Raw genomic sequence first — 20080 nt, 5'->3', positions numbered from 1 at the left:
GCAGACATTTGGGGACCGTGGCGTCTCATCCCCTCTGCAGACCTACAGCACTGCTTGGAGCACGCATCGCACCAAGTCCCAGCAGCTCCGCCAAGCTTCTGTTAGCAACAAATGAGTTAATGCTGCAAGGAAACCGACTGAGTGATTTGGTGAAACAAAGAGGAAAAAATCTCCGTGGAAGGTGAGGAGCCAGCCCCAGCCTGTGCCATCCCATTTACCTGCTAATCGGCCTAATTATCTTAGGTATAAATCATAACAGCAAACACTTACAGAGCCAGAGTCACACACCGAAGAAAGGAGAGAACTGTTGGGTTGGTTTTTGTTTAGTATAATTGATATAATTACTAACAACTCCTTGCCAAGAACTTTAGCTTTTCTCCTTCCAGAAGAGAGTGGAGAGCTGTCTGAAAGCCATAGCAATTAGCAATCCCCACATGCACAGCTTTTATTAGAAAGAATGCACCTCTATTCCAGAAAGAGCCAGCAACTCCCCGGGGAGGAATTAAACAATGCAGAGGTCTTTTGGTAGCAGGAACGTGGCCATGGCTCGCTCTTTGCTCCCTGCTCCCTCACTGGCACTGTGAAGGCACATCAGAAATGCGCTGCCCATCAGGACAGAGGTGGGATGCCTTTAGATGGACCCTTCCCTGCTCTTTGTTTTCCTCCTCTGGCTCCATGCAGGGCTGGGCTGTGGTCCCAGCAGGCTGTGATATCTGCAGGGATGTCCAGCTCATTAGTGCTCCCCTTCAGTCTGGCTGAGGCCTGACTTGAGCACCCTGGAGCAGATTGGGGCAACAATTACGTGGCTGGAGCCAACCAAGGAGGCAGGCAGCATCTCCCAGGGACAGCAGCCAGCTCAGCATCCATGCTCTGGCCAGCGTGGTGGAGGTGAAGAGGGAGAAGATGCGGGGCTCCTTCTGGCCTTCAGAAGGGTCCTCCCAGCAATAAAAGGCACGGAGCAGAGCCCGGCTGCAGCACGCTCCATGCAGGAGCATTACAGAGCCATTGGGTGAAGCTCACTCATCACCCCTCTATGACCATGGGGATCCACCTCCATACCTCTGAGCACCTCAAAAAAATCCACCAAGGACCCATCCTGCTCCACTGGCACTGCTGTGAGACCTACAGGACCATGCATGTGAGCGAGCCTTTACTGAGCGTATGCTGAGCAGCTGTGAGGAAACCTGGCCTCGTTAACAGCTCCTCTAATCATTAACAGCTCCTCTGACACCTGGGGCGCCATCACCGCGGCCAAATTCCCCTGGATTCTTGTGCCTTCACACAGGAGCTCATGGCCAAAGCAGGGCGGAGAGCTCAGAAAGTGCTGGGGCAGCCCTGAACCCATGAACCCATCCTGGACACCAGAACCCATTTCGGACCCATCTTGGACCACCTCGAGCCCATCTGAAACCATCCTGGGCCGCCACGAACGCGTCTCAGACGAACATAAACCGATCTTGGATCCTCTTAAACTGTTATGAACCCATCTTGGACCTCACGCCAAGGTATCAAGAGAGCCCTTGGCTCTCTTTCAGCGTTTCCATTTCTGAAAGCTTAATTTGGTTTTGAAATATTATAACTCTTCTCAGCAGATATTTTCATTGTCTGCTCTTTAATTAATTAAACTTGAAAGAGAGTATTCACTTTAAAACAATTTTCAGTAAACATATAGGGATTAAGTAAGCAGTACTTTTTAATTTCTGAGAAACAAACGGTGGTGCCAACAACTAACAGAATTCTTATGCTGGGGAAGGAATGGAAAAATTAAGCAAAGATTAACATTTCCCACACGAGTTTTAATTTTGGTCGAAAAGTTCTTGTTTGTCCCAAAACATGTTGATGAAAACTCTCAAACAGGCTCTTTAATCTCACCCTGAGCTGCTGCAGGGTTTCCTTTCCTTCTCTTTGTTCTTTGAATTTGTGGGAAGACGAGTGGAGCTGAACTGGGTGCCACGGGGTAAACTGAGGCAGGCTGTGCACCGCGCTCTTCCTCTTCGAGGTGAAAGCATTCGCTCTCATGTTGGTGTTCTGAGCACAAAGGCAAACCTGCAGCAGCCACACTGCGCTCTGGGGGTGACGTCTTCTCGTCTACGGCTCCCCCTCCAAACCAAGAGAGCTGGGGGAAAAGCCTGCACTGGGAAATAGAATGAGCTGCTCATGGGCCTTCAGCTGGGGCTGTAGGAAGCGAGTTCCGAATTGTTCAGTTTTTGCCAAAAATGTTACTTCCAGTAGCCAGAAAGATGAGCTTCTGAGCCGCGTTCTTGCTATGGATGCCACGGATCCGAGGGCTGCGCAAGGCAGCGCTGCTCCCTGCCTTCCCTCACGCTGTGATGAGGGGCGCAGCGCCTCTGAATTCGGAGACCCTTCAGATGATCTGCAGGAACACGGGGGGCTCCGTCAGCCAGGGCGAAATCTGAGTTTTCTCCCCATTGCTGAAATCGGTTCCTGGTCGTCCGTCCAAATCTGAAATGTTTTCCTCTTACGTTTTGATTTCGAAATCGCAGATAACGCATTTTATCCACCTCACTGCTGTTGAAATAAGAGATCTTTACGCGAGATGATTCCCAAACCTATTTCTTCAACTTTTTTTTTTTTCCCCATAATGAGCTGAATATCTTTTGGCTTCTCTCTTCGTTTTTGGAACAAAAACAAGTCTTAAAAATTACGGATTCTAACCAAATTAAAGCTCTGCTTTTCAATTGCCTTAAGGATTCCATGATTTAAAAAAAAAAAAGGGGGGGGGGGGCAATTGGTGAATCGAGGAGAGAGAAAGGCCTGGGCTGGTGCAACGTGCAGCTCTCAGGTTGATTCCCGTGCTGTGACACGCGGTCTGATTCGCTCCCCATGTTTCCTGCCCCCGTTCTGCTCGGGTCTCGCGCAGGGCGCCGCTCGCTGCAGGCGCCTCCCCAGGCAAAGCATCTTCCTCTCGAATGGGGCTCTTCCCACTTCGCTTGGTTTGCTGTGCGCCCCCCGGTTGTGCGCAGGGCTGCGCTCTGCGGGGTCAGGAGGACCCACGGTAAGCCTGGCCCTGGGGCGCGTGGCTGCTGGAGCGCTGCCGTGCCGCCTGCTGCGCCTGTGTGCACGGGAGCGGTCCGTCCGTGTTGCTTCCGACCACCAGCAGCGCCTCACGGCCGTCAGGAGCGGCACCCAGGAGCCCGGAGTGCAGGCAGGGCCCCGCGCCGACCCCGCTGCTCTTCCCACCCGATCCCCCTGCCGTCCGTCCGTCCCGCCTCGGCACAAAGCTCCCTTCGCGTAACGCTGCGGTGCTTCCAGCCGTGCCGGCTCCGTCTCTCACTCCTCTCCGCCCTGTTTGTTTCCCACCCAGACGCCTGGATGCCAACCTCATCTCCGTGGTGCCCGAGGGGAGCTTTGAGGGGCTGCAGTCCCTGCGGCACCTCTGGCTGGACGACAACGCGCTGACGGAGATCCCGGTCCGAGCTCTGAACCGCCTCCCAGCACTGCAGGCCATGACGCTGGCGCTCAACCAGATCTGGCACATCCCCGATTTCGCCTTCCAGAACCTCAGCAGCCTCGTGGTGCTGTAAGCTTTCTCCATTTGTTCTCCCTCCCATCGAGGACAAGGTGTTGTGGCCGTGCAGCGCGCCTCTTGCTGTGAGATTGGCTCACGACAGCCTCACAGCCCACTGATACCAAATGCCACTTCAATCTTTTTTTTTTAACACCATTTCCAAAGTGGGGCAGCCGAAAAGCTCCCCGTCACCTTCCAAAAAAAACATGGTTTGCCTTAAAGAATATCAGTATCTGGAAACAAAAAGCAGATCTTCTTCTGCTGGGGAAAAAAAGAAAAATCAAAGAGCGAAATGCCTCTGATTTCTATGAAAACTTTGAGCAAATCTGATTCTGAACGACTGGGCTGAGCTCAACACCTTGTCCACACCTCACGGGGCTGTGCCACGCTCCTGCTGTCTGTGCTGGGCTCCATCCCAGCCCTGCAGTGCTCACTGCTGCTGCTTGCATGGCAAAGAGCGAGCGGCAGCGTTTGGGGGCGCGGGGTCCAGGGGGGTCCATCGCCTCCATGGGACACAGCAGACAGAAACCAGTGCTGTTGTGCCAGGAGGTGCCTCCCGTCCATCAGCAGAGCCCTGGGAATTATCTCACGCTTTAAGGAAGTTTACATGTGCAAATTAGCTAGTCATTAATTTTTGGGTGTTGATTAATAAGCTCAGGCGTGATTGCCAATTAATTTGGAGGTCCTGTATCTACATGAAATGCTGTCAGCTGGGTGATGTGCATGTTTTGATATCAGGGTGTGAAGAAACCTCAGCATGCGGTGCCTGGGGAAAGCGTGGCAACCATGTCACTGTCAGAAGGCAAAGTGTGTGCTGACACATCTGTCACAGACTGAGCCCGGCCAAAGCGCAGCCCAGAGCTTTATTAGCATCAGCTTCAGTTGTTCAGGCAAATCATAAAGGCTTCCTTAAGAGAAATGGCTGGGAGCAACTTGAGCCATGCCAAATAAGTCATTTTTACCCACAACAATGCCCGTCCTACCAGGACATCCACGACCCACAGTGCAGCCGCTTCACTCAGCATTAATAGCCAGCAGGGAGGGTGAGCTGACATTTGGGTTGTTTCAGTCTCCGAAGCGTGCTGCTCTCGTTCTTGTTTATCCCGTACTCTCAGCGAGAAGCAACTCCTTAATTAAACAGGCAAGCCCAAGAAATAAAAGCCATTGACCGTGAGGTTGTGAGGGAGAGAATAGCGTCCCAGCACAGACAGTTGGGAAGGAGCAGATGTGTGGTCCTGCCGGGCTGTGGGACACGGCGCGGAATTTTTGTGGGCTCACAGAGCGTTTGGCAGATCTGCCCCCATAAATCTCCCCCACGCCGCCATGCAGCCCCCCGTTGGCAGCAGTGCAAAGTAACCCCGCGTCCTTCTTGTGCCTCCGTTCTTCATCTGGCGGCGTTTCCCCGCCCCGCTCACCCACCGAGCTGAGCACAGCTCCCAGGCGTTGGCTGAGGGACGCAGCGGGGTTTGCAGGGAGGTTTTCCCTACTGGGATGCAAACGATGCACACGTGTTCCTCTGCTGAGGGCTGAGCGCACGGTGATGGCGGAACGGAGTGCTGGGCAGGGCTGGCGTGAGCAATTCGTTACCAAGAACACCAAGAACACTGCCCGAGCAGCTGGGCCTCGTTCACGGGACCTTTTCAATTTGCAAAAGCGCCTGTTGTCATGAGGACTGAGTTTGCTGCCCTGGGAAAAGTGAGTTTCCTTCTTCAGCGCTTGAGGAAGAAATGAATGGTGCTCCAATGCTGACAGCGACACTTCTGATCAAGCTTCATTCTCTGCCCAACAAGTCTAATGCTTGTCCTGCACCACTGGCAATAATCAATGGGAATTTGCACCATTTATGATTTAGATTTCTCTATTCATCCGTAGCCGTGGATGAACAGAGACAAAGGACAGATTTGCCTCAACGGAGTGAGGGATTCATCGTGGCAATAGCTGACCCAGTGGGAAAGCTCACATCGAGTCAGATTCAACCTTGTTCGAAGTCCCACAGTGCGAATGACTGATGGAGAATGTTTGCATTGGTCCTTTTTTTCTTTCTGAAGATGAAAAAATGAAGTCATTAGGAATGAAAGCAATGGAGAATCCACCACTTCTCTTTGTAGTTTGTTCCAGGGTTAATCATCCCTGTGTTAGCAGAAAGAGAAAGAAAAAGCTCACGTTTCCCATTCGAATTTTCTTTGGCTTCGACTTCAGACGTCTTATTATTCTTTTCTCTGCTAAATCACAGAACTATTTCAGCACCCATTTTCTGACCAGGAGGGATCCTATGCATTCTGCTGCGCTCACTACCCTGATCTTAGTTTTAATAAGCAGAGCAGACTGAGTTCCCTAACTCTCCATCCTGGTTCTTTCCATCCCTTGGATCCCCGTTGCTCTTCTCTGTGCCCATTCCAAATTATCACCATCCATTTCACAGTGTGGGTACCAGAAATACACAGAACCTTCTGGAGCTGCTTTCACCACTGCACTGCCCAGGTGGAGCATCCCTTCCATGCCCTCTTGTTGATGCAGGAATCGCCTTCCTGAAGCACATCAGCTACTTTTCTTGGAGTGCTTCTCGTCTCGCCAACCAAGGGACCAAGCAGGACGAGGCCCTGCGTCCCATCCCGGGGATGATGGCAATCTGGGCTCTGCAGACACAGCAGAGGAGCCGTGGAGATGCTGGAAACCCAGCTAGTGGAAGTGCCACCCAACAGAAAGCAATGACTGCCTTCCTCCTTCCTGAGCAAAGCCACTTCCATGGGGGGTTGTCCACAACCAGCCCTGTCCTGTGCTGCACATGGAGATGCACGGACCTCAGTGCTTGCTGGCTTTGCTAAGGACAGAGTGAATCCCATCTCCCAACAGGAGAGGCTGGGGGGCTGGACTCGATGATCTCTGGAGGTCCCTTCCAACCCCTACAATTCTGTGATTCTGTGAGGTTCGCAGACTGCTCGTGTTTGTGCGTCGTGAGATGGTTGTTTACAGCCCAGAACCAAACATCCCTATCTGCCGTCACACCAGCTGTAATTTACGGGGCAGAATATAACGCTGTGTGGGCTGAGCTCAAATTGACAAACATTAGAGATGTTGCAATTCCACTTGTTAAAATGTGTTTACCATTGGAGGGAAAAAAAGGGCAGGATGGAAGAAAAGAATGTCTTTTCAAGTGTTTACCTTTCCAGTTTATATTTCATTCAGACTGGCTTGTTTCTATTATTGCCATGTGGTTGGATAATGACTCCAGACTTCAGCTTGGACGACAATTTTTCTTATAACTCCCTTTTTCGATTGCTCTTAATTTTCTCACCAACAAAGCACCCTTCGGATGACTTCCATTACTCTGCCTCCAAACAAAGCCCCTTAGAGCCAAATATGAACACAGCAGGTGATGGTTTTTCTGTTCTCTCTCCTGGCCTGGCGGATAGCAGCAGTCAGAACCGAGCTGCTCTCATGCCCCAGCCCAGGCAGGTCGGGCTCTTTGTGCCGCCCCAGCGCAGCCCCACGGCTCTCGCTTCTTCCCCAGCGCTCAGCATTTCCTCCCTCCTCACAGCTGAGCTGTGGGTTCCTGTGCTGAGGGTGAGAGGCTCCAGATCCAAAAGCCCCATTTGCCAAGTGCCACATCCAGTGTTCAGAGGGACCCAAACAACTGGCACCGTCCTGCGCTGGAATTGCCAGATGAAGTGAGAACAGCACGATCTGCGGCGAGCTCATAAAGTTTGACAGAGGAAACCATTTGGACCTGAACTTCTTTTCTTGTGACAAAGAGAATTCCTCCTGCAGGATTCAGCCCCAGAGGAGCAAACGCATTTCATCACACTTCTCTCCCTTCCTGTTCCCTTCCTTTGAAATGTTTGCACATCCCCACAGCTCACATCCATCTTGGGCTGCTTTCTGAGCCGCGCTGCCCTCGAGCCTCCCAGCTCCCTCCTGTTTTACCCCAAGAATTTGGCAGTGGGAGCTGTGTGCGCTCAGCCAAACGGTTCCCACTTGAAGCCAGGTGGAGCGAGAGATTTTTCAAGCTGAGACAGATTGAGATCAAGCAGCAAATAATGAAAAAAGTCATTGATTCACCTGCCAGTGTGCAGCCTCCTGCGGGCTCTTGGAAGGAGGTGCTGGACTAAGGCTGGTGCAGCTCTGGGTGTGGGAGGGGGACCCCAAGGCAGCAGCAGATGAACCACAGGGGGCTGTGTGTTAAAGGAGAACCTGAACTGGTGGGGAAGCCGACCCTGATGGAGATCAACAGGAGTGTCCTGCCCTGGAGGATCTCACCTCTGCGGCGGGCGCTTCTGCATGCAGGGAAGGACCTCCCAGCGTGCTTGAGGTGGGCTGGCTGAAGCGCAGGCTGGGCAGCAGAGTTGTCTCATGTTTGATGATCCTTAAGGTCTTTTCCAATCTGAGCAATTCTGCGGTTCTATGATTCTGTAACTTTCATTGCAGTCAGAAGCTAATCCAGGACTGGAAGGATTTTCTTTTTTTTTCTTTCTTTCTTTTTCTTTTTTTTTAAGGAACAATAATAAACTGTGATTAACAGGATTATTTGGAGCTCAGAGATTTCTTGCTGCTGTTAATTCTCTGAGGAGTCTGAGTATAGCTCTGCTCTTGGTAGCACCCAGTGCCCATGAAGCCACACAGCTTTGGTAGGGTCGGGTCCAATGTTAGCTCTGCAGGGTCATTTGTAGAGTGTTTCTTGAGGGTTCAATTCAAGCATTTTCACCCAAATTTAAGGTCTCAGGAAACGCCTGGACTTCCTGGGAGAGTAGGAGCTGCTCCATGAGCACTACTGCACCCAGCGTGTGTCCCTTGAGATGGGGGAGCACCTTACAGCACCCTCACCATCCCCGCACAGCCCACGCTCGGCTTGCAGGCTGGGCCCTGGCTCAGGTTGGCAGGAAAAGTTCATCTCCGATCTGCAGTGAACACCTCTGTTCTGTCCGCAGGCACCTTCACAACAACCGCATCCAGCGCCTGGGGGCGAAAGGCTTTGATGGGCTGCACAACCTGGAGACGCTGTGAGTCGCCTTTTCCCCTCTGTTCCTCCCCGGTGTGCTCTGCCCTGCCCCGTGCCGGGGAGCAGCGTGTGGCCGTGGGCTCCTCTGAGCTCCCCCACCTTCCAATAGGGCCTGGGCTGCCTGCAGCGCTGCCCCCAGGAAGGGGTTGGTGTCTCTGTGTCAGCTCCTGCTGCGCGTTTCCTCTTTGCCAAGAGTGGGGCAGGACAGACCTGCATTTCTGCCCCTACTGCTGCAGAGGGCTCTGCAGGAGGGTGGGGGCTCTGAGGAAACAAATCTGCCCTCGGTGCAGCGCTGGCTCCGTGTGTCCCCACTCCTCACCACTCACACGCAGTCCCAAAGCCTTCAGAACAGCAGACGCTGCCAAAATGAGGGGTTGGATTCAGCACAGGGCTGGCTGTGTTCGTGGGGATCTGTGCAGCATCTCTCTCTGAGAGGCTCTCGTGTCACCTGGCAGCACCCAGAGCTAAGGCCAGGAAACACGCAGCAACGGAGCAGTCTGCGCCAGGACAGCCTGACCCTGCAGCCACGGCGCTGATGGCAGCCCGCTGCCCCTACCCTGCGGCTCCTGTCCCTGCTGAGCAGGGGGGGGTTCGCCCTTTGGGAACGGGAGGATTGCTCCACCCCGGCTCTCGTGGCCCCAACCTGAGCTTGTGAGCGCTCACATCCTGCTCGAGCCGCCTGCAGCTGCGAGGCAGGGCTGTGGGTGAGCTCTCCTGGCGCTCCTCCTGATCCACGGTGCTGATGGAGCGCCTCAGGAAAAGAGGAGGATGGCTCTTACCCCCGAGCTCCGATTCCCAGCCTCGCACCGAGCAGAGCTCTCTGAGGAGCCTCTTGTCCCTCCATGGGTTCAGCGCCCATTCACCCTGCAGCAGAACTGTCTGTGCGTGGTGGCTGCACCAGCAGAGCTGCCAGCGCCGCAGCTCCCGTGCGTGTGGGGACTGCTGCAGCCTCCTGCACGTACCCTTTAATTCAGGTTATGATTACATTCTGTTGACAGCACTTAGCACGTTTTCTTGGCTGGTGCTGGCAGCGCTGTGCTCTCGCTTACCCTGTGGGCGTCACCTCCTGGAAGGCTGCAGGAGGGGAAGAGCTGGTGAAGACAGAAACATCTCCGGGCTTCCTAAAATGAGCGCTTGTGGCCAAGTGCTGATTATAATCCAGGCACAATGGTTGAAGAGCTGTAGAGCTTGAGTGGAAAGAATCGTTTTGGGGGGAGTGCAGAAGAGCCTGCACAGCTTTAGATGCAGAAACCGAAGGGAAATGTTTCTCTTCATATTCGGCTGGACAGGAAAGTGTTTTAGCAAATTCTGGCAAAGCTCTTGGAGAAGCAGCACCTGGCAGGGCTGTGGGGGAAAGCCCACCATGGACGGACCGTTCTGCCAGCTGCCTGAACTGGGTGACCACGGCCTCTTTTCACCTTCTGCAGATGACACAGCTTCGCAGAATCATAGAATCTCCAAGGCTGGAGAAGATCTCCCCATGCCCATCCCTGCCAGCTCCCCCTTCGCCATGCAAACCACTTGGAAGGAGCAAATCTTCATTCATTTAAAAAGCTTTTGATTTTTTTTTTTTTAATAGCGCTAATAAATTAAAACCATCTCCCAGGAGGGCTGGATCCCAAACCTCTGCTGCGGGCGGTCAATCTGCCCAACCTTGCCTCACACGAAAAGCCCCGACCACAGCTTTCACAGCACACTGCCCCATTATCTGGGTAATTAGCCGAGGCTGTAAACGGAGAGCAGAGCTGGAGCCGCCTCTGAGAGCTGCGTTTTCTGTGGGAGGAGAAAAGCAAGCACTGATACAACACACACCTGAGGAGCTGAAGGCAGAAGGAAGGAAATGGGAAATATCTCCACCACAGTTCGTATGAGGGCTGTTTAACCCTTTTAGGGCAAAAGTGTTGTTCTGGAAAACACTCTGCCTTGCTCTTCTGATGGGGTTTGGCTTTGCCAACATGTCCCCCCCCATGGATGCTCTGCTGGCTGCCTCAGGAGGCAGGGGATGGAGAAATGGGTTTTGGGAATAGGGACCACAGCTCAGAGCTGTGTGGTTCTGCCTCTGGTCCAAGAACAGGGCTGCAAAGTGCATCACCTGCTTCAGTCATCGCATGCAAGGTGACTTTTCCACCCGGGCAAAGTCCAGAAGCACTCAGCGCTGCCTGGGAGGCCCCTGTGGGCTGCAAACCTGTGCAGGTTTGTGCCCGGGGGGGGGAGGCTGGGGGTCCTCCTGTCCTTCCTGCCGGTCAGCAGCACCCCGCTGTACCCGGCGGTTCTCCCCGCCCCACCGCTCCCCCCGCGTGGCAAAGCGCGGCCGCTCTCCTCCTCCCCCTCCCCGACCCTTCAGCCTCGCCGTTATCGTTTGTGTCCCACCGCCCCGGTTTCCCCCGCTCGGCGCTGCGCTCCTTTGTCTCTCCTCAATGGTTCGTGCGTGGCAGCGCTGCGCTCCCGGGACCCCCCAGGAGATCCCGCTCTCAAAGCCTTGTTTCGACCTTGTTAAATAAATCACACGGAATTGAAAACACATTTAATTCAGTACCTTCCTCGGTTAGAGAGCAGACAGCAACGCTGCTTGGAAGAGACGCATTCCGGGCACTGCTGCGTTTTTTAATGGAGAACAGAGCTCCAGGACGACAGCTGCAGACATGCAATGTGGACAGACAGACGGCTCCCCCCCGCGCTCTGTGAGCCCCACGGATGTGCAGCACGGTGTGAGAGGTTCGGTGCGTCCGGGCTGGGCTGTCAGCACACAGCCCTGTTGGAGCTCACTGCTCTTCTGGAAGAAATGGGTACCAGCACCACCCACAGCCCTGCCATCACATCCTGGGTGCTCCTTGTTATCTGCTAAAACGGGCATCCGTGGGCCACGTTTGCTCCCGTGGATGAATCCCAGCATAGGGCAGCTCCCTCCTCTCTGAAGTCTCCATCTGGGTTTGTGCTGCTGTGACACGAGAGAAGCGTGGCACCACTGGCTGCTCCTGGCAGCGTTGTGTTTTGGTGAGCAGCCCGGTTCAGAGCCATGGAGGAATGCAGCGGGTCGGCTGGGCTCAGCACAGCTCCTGAGCCCCAGTGAAATCTCTCCCATTGCAGCAGTGGTGATTTCTGGGGAGCTGGCAGTGCAGGACAGCAGGGGATGCAGCCCCGCTTTGGGACACAAACAGCCAGCGCTGTGCTGCCTCCTGCTCCTAATTGTGTGCATCTTCAGGTTTATTAGCTGCAAATTTGCGGTGTTTTGTGGCTTATGCAAGAATTTATAGTACTGCATAATTGGGGTTTTTTCTTGTCTGTCTTCTTGCGTGGAACCACTAACAGCCCCTAACAGGCAGAAAATTGACCGGAGACTCTTTCCCCTCCTTCTCTCTTTCTGGCCCTGCTGGAGGTATTAATAGTGCTGTGTGCTGTCGGCTCCAAATCAGCCCAGCACTTACAGCCCAGAATAGCTGCGCCTTTGATGTCAGTTTGCTTTCATTTCTGCATAGACAAGGCTGGTTAAGATTTTCCTCATGCAGAGCTGCAGGCTCACTACAAATAACAGCAGTGTGAAGTCAGCCACTGCGCTGTGCTGAGGCTGAGCCCTCTAAGAGGTTTTCATTGTAACGTGGAGCACAGCTGAGGAAAGCAGTTCTTTCCCAGTCTGTTTCTGTAGGACTTGTGGGCTGCGTGACTTTGCTTCCAAAGGCCTTCGATGGTGGGCAAAGCTCCCTTCCTTGTGCCATTTGGCGCTTCTCCTCTTCCCACTTGAGGTTTTATGAAGTTCTCCTATTGTTTTGGGGTGAAGATGTCCGTGGGGTGTTGGTGTTCTCCAATCCAGCAATGCTGGCGTTGGGTCTGCTGTCCCAGATGCACCACCCCGCAGCCCTGAGAGCCCCCCGCGCCCCTGTGCTGCCCCGCGGCCACCTCTGCCCGTGGGCCACTGCAGTCATTGGGGACAGTGTCACCTGGCGGCAGGACGGGCCTTCTGCAGCCCTCCCCACATCATCCCAAAGCTGGATGCTGGGGGAAGGAGCTGATGGTGGGGTTGGTAACAGCGGAGCACCAGGACCAGAGAAACGTTGGGATCAGCGAAGTGTTGGCACCAGCAAAGCATTGCAAAGCAGCTCAGAGAAGGCATGGAGGGGGAGTGGACACTTGAAAATGTTTCCTGCAGCACATCCATTTTCCGTGTCCTCCCACCTGCAGAGAGAGGCTCACACGTCTGCAGAAGGAACCGAGGGCTGAACTTCCCTAAATGAGCAGAAATATCTGATTCCTGCAGAGCTCCTCACTGCCACCACCGCTGCCCAGCGCGATGGCTGGGGACCACTTCTGGGCCACCGCCTGAACCAGGGCCAGGCTGGAGCTCCGGGAAGGAAAAGGAAGAGACGGAGAAGCCACCCTCAGGTGCTGCCCTGGGTTTGGGGCTCAGGGAGAGCTGCCCCTCTGCTGGGAAGGGCTGAGGGCCAGGGAGCACCGCAGTGCCCATCTCACCCAGCACCCAGGCAGACGGGCTCCCCACGTTTGGCACAGGGCAGTGCTGGAGGCAAGGCTGCACCCAGAGCTGGGGCAGCGCTCAGGGAGGCGGTGATGAGGACAGATGGGTTTATTTCCCGGGAGGGAACCTCACTACGCCAGAAACCAGGAAGCACCGCAGGAGCAAGCGTGGGCGCATCGCCTCTCCTCCTGGGCACAGCGGCGTTGCTGGCGGCCAGGCTGCAGCAGCGTGACTACACCTGGGTGCACTTCCACTTCCCAACAAGCCCAACGCATGCCAGGAGCCAGCGGTGGCTTTTCTTCCCCAGAGGGATCTGCTGAACACAGCGCTCTTTGTGTGCGCCGAGCGCGGCGGGGGAGGCGCGGGGATGCTGCCAGGCTGGGAGAGGTGTGTGCTCAACTCAGGAAGGACGGGTCCTGTGCGTACTTGCACACACATCGAGGTACAAACAGAATGTTCATCTGCTGATGAAAGAGCAGCCTGCCTGGAAGAGACCCGGCCTGGAAAGGAAGTGCACTTCTAGAGAAAGAATGGGCGCAAATCTTACAGCACCGAATTGCCCCAGTCAATAGCAGTGGGTGCAGATCCAACACCTCCTCTGTTCATGAATCACAGGTGATGTGAGTTCTGTCTCTGTTGGGCAATACTTCCCACCTGGCGGCTTTCAGGCACGTCGGGTATCGCTGGAGATTCACCATGGCAGCGCCCAGCAGGCAAAGCCAAAGCAGGGACACAGCGTGACCGCGGTGCAGGGATGAGGGCAGAGGAGAAGGGGGGGAAGGAGGTCAGAATGGAATTGCTGTGCCTGGGCCCAGGGGGTGAGGATTACAAGGAAATCGGGCAGCAACTCATTGCTGTGTGAATGGGTGGTTATTTGTGTTCTGTAAACCACAATCCAGGTTACGTGGTAATTACTTCAAGGCCCATTAAGTGTAATTATACAGTAATATCCAGGAGCCCGTAATTACCCTCATGTTGCAGAGTATCTCCCTCTTAAAACTCAGTGAGTTTCATGCAGGGAGGAAGCAGTCAGAGTTTTCAGCCCTCGGGGTCTGGGCTGTCCAGAAGGAGCCAGAGGGGCCCATGCTGGCTGGAGCTGCCCTTAGGACTCCTGGCTGCCAAGGGTAATAAACTGCACTTGTCATTATGACCACCTGTATTAAACATATCCTACTGTATTTATTGTACTGCAAATTAAACTTAACCTCCAGAACTGTCCACCCCTCTTCCACATCACTTTCACCTTTGGCTCATGGTTTCAATGTGAGGTTCACACTGCCATCAGCCATCAGAAGAAGACCTGGACCTTCTCAGAGCACATTCCTCATAGGGTCCCCAGCTCATCCCAGCAGCTGGGAGCTCCAGCACCCCTATGAGAAGCACCAAGGAAGCTGTCCCTGCTCTGCAGGTCTCTGCTCCCCTCTACAATTAAGGAGAGCCCTTCCACGGGCTGAGCTGAAGCTGTTCTCATGTTTCTTGTTCTTTGTAACATCCTTTTGTGGCCTGGAAAGGCAAGATAAATGGCTCCCAGCCCCAGTGCCTGGGGGAGAGACTCTGGGAGAGGGGAATTGGGCACTGGGACACAAAGCAGCAGCGTGGCCCAGCTCTGGGCACCAAGAGGCTGGTGGGGAAGGAGTGCAGATGGCAGCAGCTGTGGGTTGGACTGGCCCTCCCCCGACAGTGCTCCTCATAGGGAACGTTCCTGCAGCAGGAATGTGGGAGAGCTGGTGTGCAGGCAGTGGCTGGATGGGCACGGTAGGAAAAGCCTTTCTGCCGTGCTTAGCAATCAAGTTTCCATCCCTCAAAGGCACAGATGCACCCCACTGAGTTCCTCCAGCAACACTGATGACTGCTCTCCTCTCCATCTTTCAGGGATCTCAATTACAACGAGCTGCTGGAATTCCCAGGGGCCATTCGGACGCTGGGCCGACTGCAGGAGCTGTGAGATTTCCTATTTATTCTTTTTCAGAAGGGTTCTCTGTTGGAAAGTGACCTACCAAACACTGCCCATGCTTGCACTGGGGAGGGCGCTCAGCTCGAGCCCTTCTTTTCTCTCACCCACCCTTCCCACTACAAACACAGCACTTCATCCCCTCGCAGTCACCCGAGTTGACCCCCACAAAGGTAGAAGAGCCAAGATTGGGCAGCTGGCAGGGCTCCTCAGTCCTGAGAAAAGACTTTGTCCACTTGCTGAGCTGATGCTGCAGGCAGGACTGAGCCTTCACCCCCTATTTTATGTGCATCTTCTAATGGCCCTCTGCCTCCAGAAGCGTTGAGGAAAGCAGGCGCCTCCCAGCCCTTCTAATGCGTTAATATCAAGATGTTTCTTTCTCCCAACAGCGGTTTTCATAACAACAACATCAAAGCCATCCCAGAGAACGCATTTGTTGGGAATCCCCTTCTCCAAACAATGTAAGAAAATTAAACGGTGTTTCCTAAATCTTTACATCCCCTGGGAAGAGGCATTTCCTCACAGCTTTGGTTGGGATTTCTGACAGTTGTCAGCACGACCGCAATTTGACATTTGTTGTATGGAGGTTAATGGGAGCTGAAATTATCTCCTTCCCAGCTACGCCTCCAGTTCTCTGCCATGGGTTCTCCTTTACCCACAGCTGAACTCTGCTGCAGCCAGCAAGGCTGACGGTGATGAAGGAATGGGAAATGCGAGGCCACGCTGTGTGAAAGGGGTTTCCTAAGCCCTGGGTGACATCTGCCTCATGTTTAGAAATACCCGCAGAGCAGTCAGCTGGGTGAAAACAGCCCCTGCCCCAGTCAAAATAAAGCAGCCTCCCCCCGTCTTCCCCATGGCGTGATGTGGGGAGGGACACACAGCACACTCACGTCCTCGCTTCTCTCCATTGAGTGTGACAGGCAGGAGAGATGCTGTGGGTTTTTGTAAGATCAGAGCTGTGGTCACATGCAAGGTGTTGCACCATGGAAGGATCGCTGGAGGGCTTTGCCTCTTTGCAGCCTGCCTGGTTCAGCAGAATACTAAAGGATCCTTCTAGAGCAGCAGGATTGGAGACCTCAGTTTAACCAATGTTCAGCCCAGAGAGGCTGCTGGGAGAGCCTGGGAAGCAGGGGTTCCTCCCGGGGCAGCCAGCGCCTCTGCTCAGCTTGCAGCTTGCTGCCCAGGGCTCTCACCTGTAACTGTGCCTTCTGCATGCACAGCAAGATCTAACCAGCTGCCCGTTTCCTTTGCAGCCATTTTTATGACAACCCCATCCAGTTTGTTGGACAGTCTGCCTTCCAGTACTTGCCAAAGCTACACACTCTGTAAGTTCCCCAGGCAGGTCCTCAGATACACAGCCAAGGCCTGAGCCTCACGAGCAGGACCCCTCCGTGCCTTCTCCATGTCCTGCTTCCCAGAGGCCTCATGCCAACAGGAGGCCATGGTCCATTCTTCTGGACTGCCCCAAATAACTCAGCTGAGCAGCCAGAGGTGACAGCGCTTGCTTTGCGTGGTGCTAATCACCCCATGGTGCTCAGGGCCACCACTGCGTGCCGGGCACCACAGCAGCAGCTCCACATCCACCATCAGCAGCCCTGCTGCAGCACAGTGCTGGAGATCGGGGCAGAGGTGACCTCAGAACTGCTCCTCACAAGGCACAGCCAGCCTGTCACTGCAGGAACACACACAGGCTGAAAACATCCCTCCTTGGATGCCCGTGCGTCCTTCTGCAACAAATGCCCAGGCCTGGGAGGTGTGGCTGGGATGCCCTTCTCGCATTCCCAATGGAAATTATTACTGTTTTTAATAACGCAATTTGGGTAGAAATCCTGCCAAGAATGTCAGTGGTTGGAGGAGGTCTGAGCTTGCCAAGCCTCTCTGCACAGCAATACTCATCCCCAGCGCAGTGCATCGGTGCCATGGGAGACGTCTGCCCGCTGCCCAGCAGCAGTGGCACACAGATGGCAGCAGCACCTCTGGGTCTGGGCCTCCCATCGCCACGTTTGGGGTGAGGGGCAGCCTGGGCCCTCAGGCAGCTGCTCCTGACCTGCTCAGTTCTGCTTCTTTCCCTGCAGGTCTCTCAACGGTGCAACGGACATCAGAGAATTCCCAGACCTAAAAGGCACCACCAGCCTAGAAGTTTTGTGAGTGGCAAATCTCTCCCTTTTACCCCACTATTTGTGCTCTGCCCTCTTCAAGGCGGTCCAGGACAACTCTCACAGTGCTGTGCAGCTCTGCCCCTCCTGGGCACAAACCTCTCTGCTTCGTTTCATCCCTGTGGCTCCTGAAAGCGGCTTTCTTCTCCGTGAGTTGCTCTCTCGGTACTGTTGAGCATGCTCTGATCTTTTGGGGTTGTTTTCTTTTTTTTTTTTTTTTTTGGATTATTTTCTTCTTTTCCTTCTGCATCCGTGAAGGAATGAGCCTTTGGCTGCGGTCTGTTGGGATCAGTGCCTGTCTGCCCGCCCCAGGACCAGCGCCGTGCAGTGCAGTGTGATGGGAACCTCTGCTGTGTTTGCCGCATCGGGGCTGGGGGCTGCATGCCCAGGGGAGCAGGCAGCAGCAGGACGCAATGTCTGCAGCCCCGTGGGTCTCTATGGGGCATGGTCTGCGAGCAGTGCTGCAATGGGGGCACAGTGAGTGCCTGCCCAGCCCTGGCTGCGCCTTGCTGCCGGGATCGGGGCACCCCACTGCCCATACATGGGATTCTGAGGCAGTGGTGGCTCTGGAGAGATCACCAGTCTGGGTGGTGGGGAACTGGGACAGCAGGGTGTGCAGCCAGCTGCCCCAACACGGCTGAGGATGCCACTGAGTTCAGTACCCAGCAGCGTCCGAGTTTCTTGCATTCACCTTTAGCAGGCCCAGCAGCAGTGCCCGTTTCCAAGGCAGTTTTTGGTTCTTTCTGGGTATCTCAGTGTCTCACATACGTTGTCTCTCCTGCCTCTTCCCGGGTTCGGTAGCTGGCCTTGCAGGTAGCACAGCCCTTGCACTGGTCCCACTGACAGCACCTCTTCCCTCTCCTTTCCCCCCAGGACGCTGACCCACGCAGGCATCCGCCTCCTCCCCAGAGCCGTGTGCCAGCAGCTGCCCAACCTGCGCGTCCTGTGAGTAACGTGCATTTCTCCGTCCTGTCTGCTCTTCAGAAAAGCACCATCAGAACCTGGGCTTTCCTCTTGCCTGGCTCAGGGAGGGGTCTGGCTGTGGAACACCACCTCGTGGTTCTGTACCTGTTGTGAACACACCTCCTCTGCGTGCCCTATCAGCTCAGCAAGGCTTGGAGTGATGCTGAGAGGGAGAGCGTGGTTTGTCTTTAACCTGGCACCCACTGCGCCAGCTCAGGAGCACGCCCCTCTGTTCCCGAGGTCCCCAACCTTGTCTGCAGCCAGTGACATCTTCAGGAAGTGAGTCATGAGCCAGATTTATACAAGTTTGCAGCCTGAGGGCAAGAAGAAGGTTTGCCTCTCATCAGTCTTTACACACGCGAGCTGGAAATGAAAACAAGACTCTTCCAGGAAAGCAACAAGAGTGAACTCTGGATCACAGAAGTTGGAAATGAGAAAAACACAAAAATAAAAGAACAGCATTTGTAACTTAGCAGATCATAGAGTTTTGGCTCCAGCTGTCCCTGCAGGGAAGATCTCTCAGCTTAAGACATCTGAGCCAACTCGATGCCACCAAAATGTCCCCGCTGCCTTTGGGACACTCAGGGCTGCAGGGCTCCATGTGCTGGTCTATGTTTGCAAGTTATCAGGCTGTAAACCTTCATGTTGTCAATGCCTGCCCCTCCTTGTGACACAGCTTTTATGAGGACAGCCCACCTCGCTCCTTGTTCCTCTTTGCCCATTCATTTACTGACATTAATTGCACCACTATCAGGGTTGGACACCCGCCTCCAAAGAGAGGCACTCGCCCTTCATTTCTTCTCTCCCTAACGTCCTGTGCTGGTCTCTCCCCCACAGAGAGCTGTCACACAACAAGATCGAAGACCTGCCCAGCTTCCACCGGTGCCAGCGGCTGGAGGAGCTGTGAGTACAGAGCTCAGGGCAGAGGGGTGACGTTGGCGGCAGAGCAGCCCAGCACTGAGCTCCTGGTGCTGGGGGGGCTGAGCGCTGCGCTCACTGCTGGGAATGCAGAGGTGTAAATGCGGGATAAGGGCGCCTTCCCCTTTTTTTTGCCCCCTGAAATAAAAGAAGTTTCCCAGACTCGCATGACTTCCCTGCACCAGCCTGCTGCGGTGAGGCGTGCAGCTGCCTTCAGCTGTTCCTCAGACCAGTTTCTGCTTTTCCAGGGGTCTCCAGCACAACAGAATCCACGAAATCGGAGCGGACACCTTTGTGCAGCTGACAGCCCTGCGCTCCATGTAAGCTCTGCAATGGGGACGGCCGCCCCGCGCTGCCGGTCAGGCTGCCCTTCCTTCCCTCTGCTCGCTCTCCGGTTCTGCTCCCATCTCAGTATCCTTCCCTTGCAGAGACCTGAGCTGGAATGACATCCACTTCATTCACCCCGACGCCTTCGTGACGCTGCGCTCGCTCACCAAGCTGTAAGTGGCACTGATGTTCGTTCTGCAGTGGGATGAAGCGCCCCGTTCATCCCGTGCTGCCTGGCAGGCGGTGCCTGCATGGTGCCGGCGGCAGCAGACCGAATCGCAGTGCTTCCTATTGGTGTCAAAAGTCACACAGAGCTCCCGGCACACACATTAACCCATCACTGCCCCATGGGCAGCAGCCCCCATCCATCAGCTCTGGATCCTGAGCCCAGGAGCACCCAGCCCCACTGCAGCACTGCATTTCAGGCAGAAAGCATGAGGCGGCCGGCACAGCTTCCAGGTGCACTCCAGCTCTGCTTTCCTCCCACAGGGATCTGTCAGACAACCGGCTGGCAGTGCTGCCGCTGGGTGGATTGGGCAGCTTGACCCACCTGAAACTGCAGGGCAACCCAGCACTCTCTGAGCCCTTTGCCGAGGACAGCTTTCCCAAATTAAGGTACTGCCTGCACCCCAGGCCCCATCCGCTCTTTTCCTTCCTGCTCTCTGCGCAGTCTCTACTTGTTTCTATCCGTCAGCCTCCCCCTTTCCTGGTTTATCCCATGCTTTCCAGGCCGACAGATTGAGGATGCTCCTTCTGCTGCCAACACACCTCA

General features: G+C 54.7%; 1 protein-coding gene across 1 annotated transcript in view; it reads left to right on the top strand.

Annotated features, from left to right (window-relative positions):
• Positions 1 to 20080, top strand: part of LGR6 (leucine rich repeat containing G protein-coupled receptor 6) — a gene marked incomplete at both ends in the record, with an annotated part of 67045 nt that overhangs the window by 42467 nt on the left and 4498 nt on the right. Inside the window, 11 exons of the mRNA XM_079546409.1 lie at positions 3326 to 3541; positions 8455 to 8526; positions 14866 to 14934; positions 15334 to 15405; positions 16198 to 16269; positions 17020 to 17088; positions 17974 to 18045; positions 18901 to 18966; positions 19230 to 19301; positions 19410 to 19481; positions 19798 to 19923. Coding sequence (XP_079402535.1) covers positions 3326 to 3541; positions 8455 to 8526; positions 14866 to 14934; positions 15334 to 15405; positions 16198 to 16269; positions 17020 to 17088; positions 17974 to 18045; positions 18901 to 18966; positions 19230 to 19301; positions 19410 to 19481; positions 19798 to 19923 — 978 coding nt within the window. The remainder of the gene's footprint in view (positions 1 to 3325; positions 3542 to 8454; positions 8527 to 14865; positions 14935 to 15333; positions 15406 to 16197; positions 16270 to 17019; positions 17089 to 17973; positions 18046 to 18900; positions 18967 to 19229; positions 19302 to 19409; positions 19482 to 19797; positions 19924 to 20080) is intronic.

Source organism: Tetrao urogallus (assembly GCF_951394365.1).
Source record: "Tetrao urogallus genome assembly, chromosome: 24".
NCBI classification, from domain to species: domain Eukaryota; kingdom Metazoa; phylum Chordata; class Aves; order Galliformes; family Phasianidae; genus Tetrao; species Tetrao urogallus.
The sequence above is the reverse complement of the archived record's forward strand: the minus strand, read 5'-3'. Positions and strand labels throughout refer to the sequence as shown.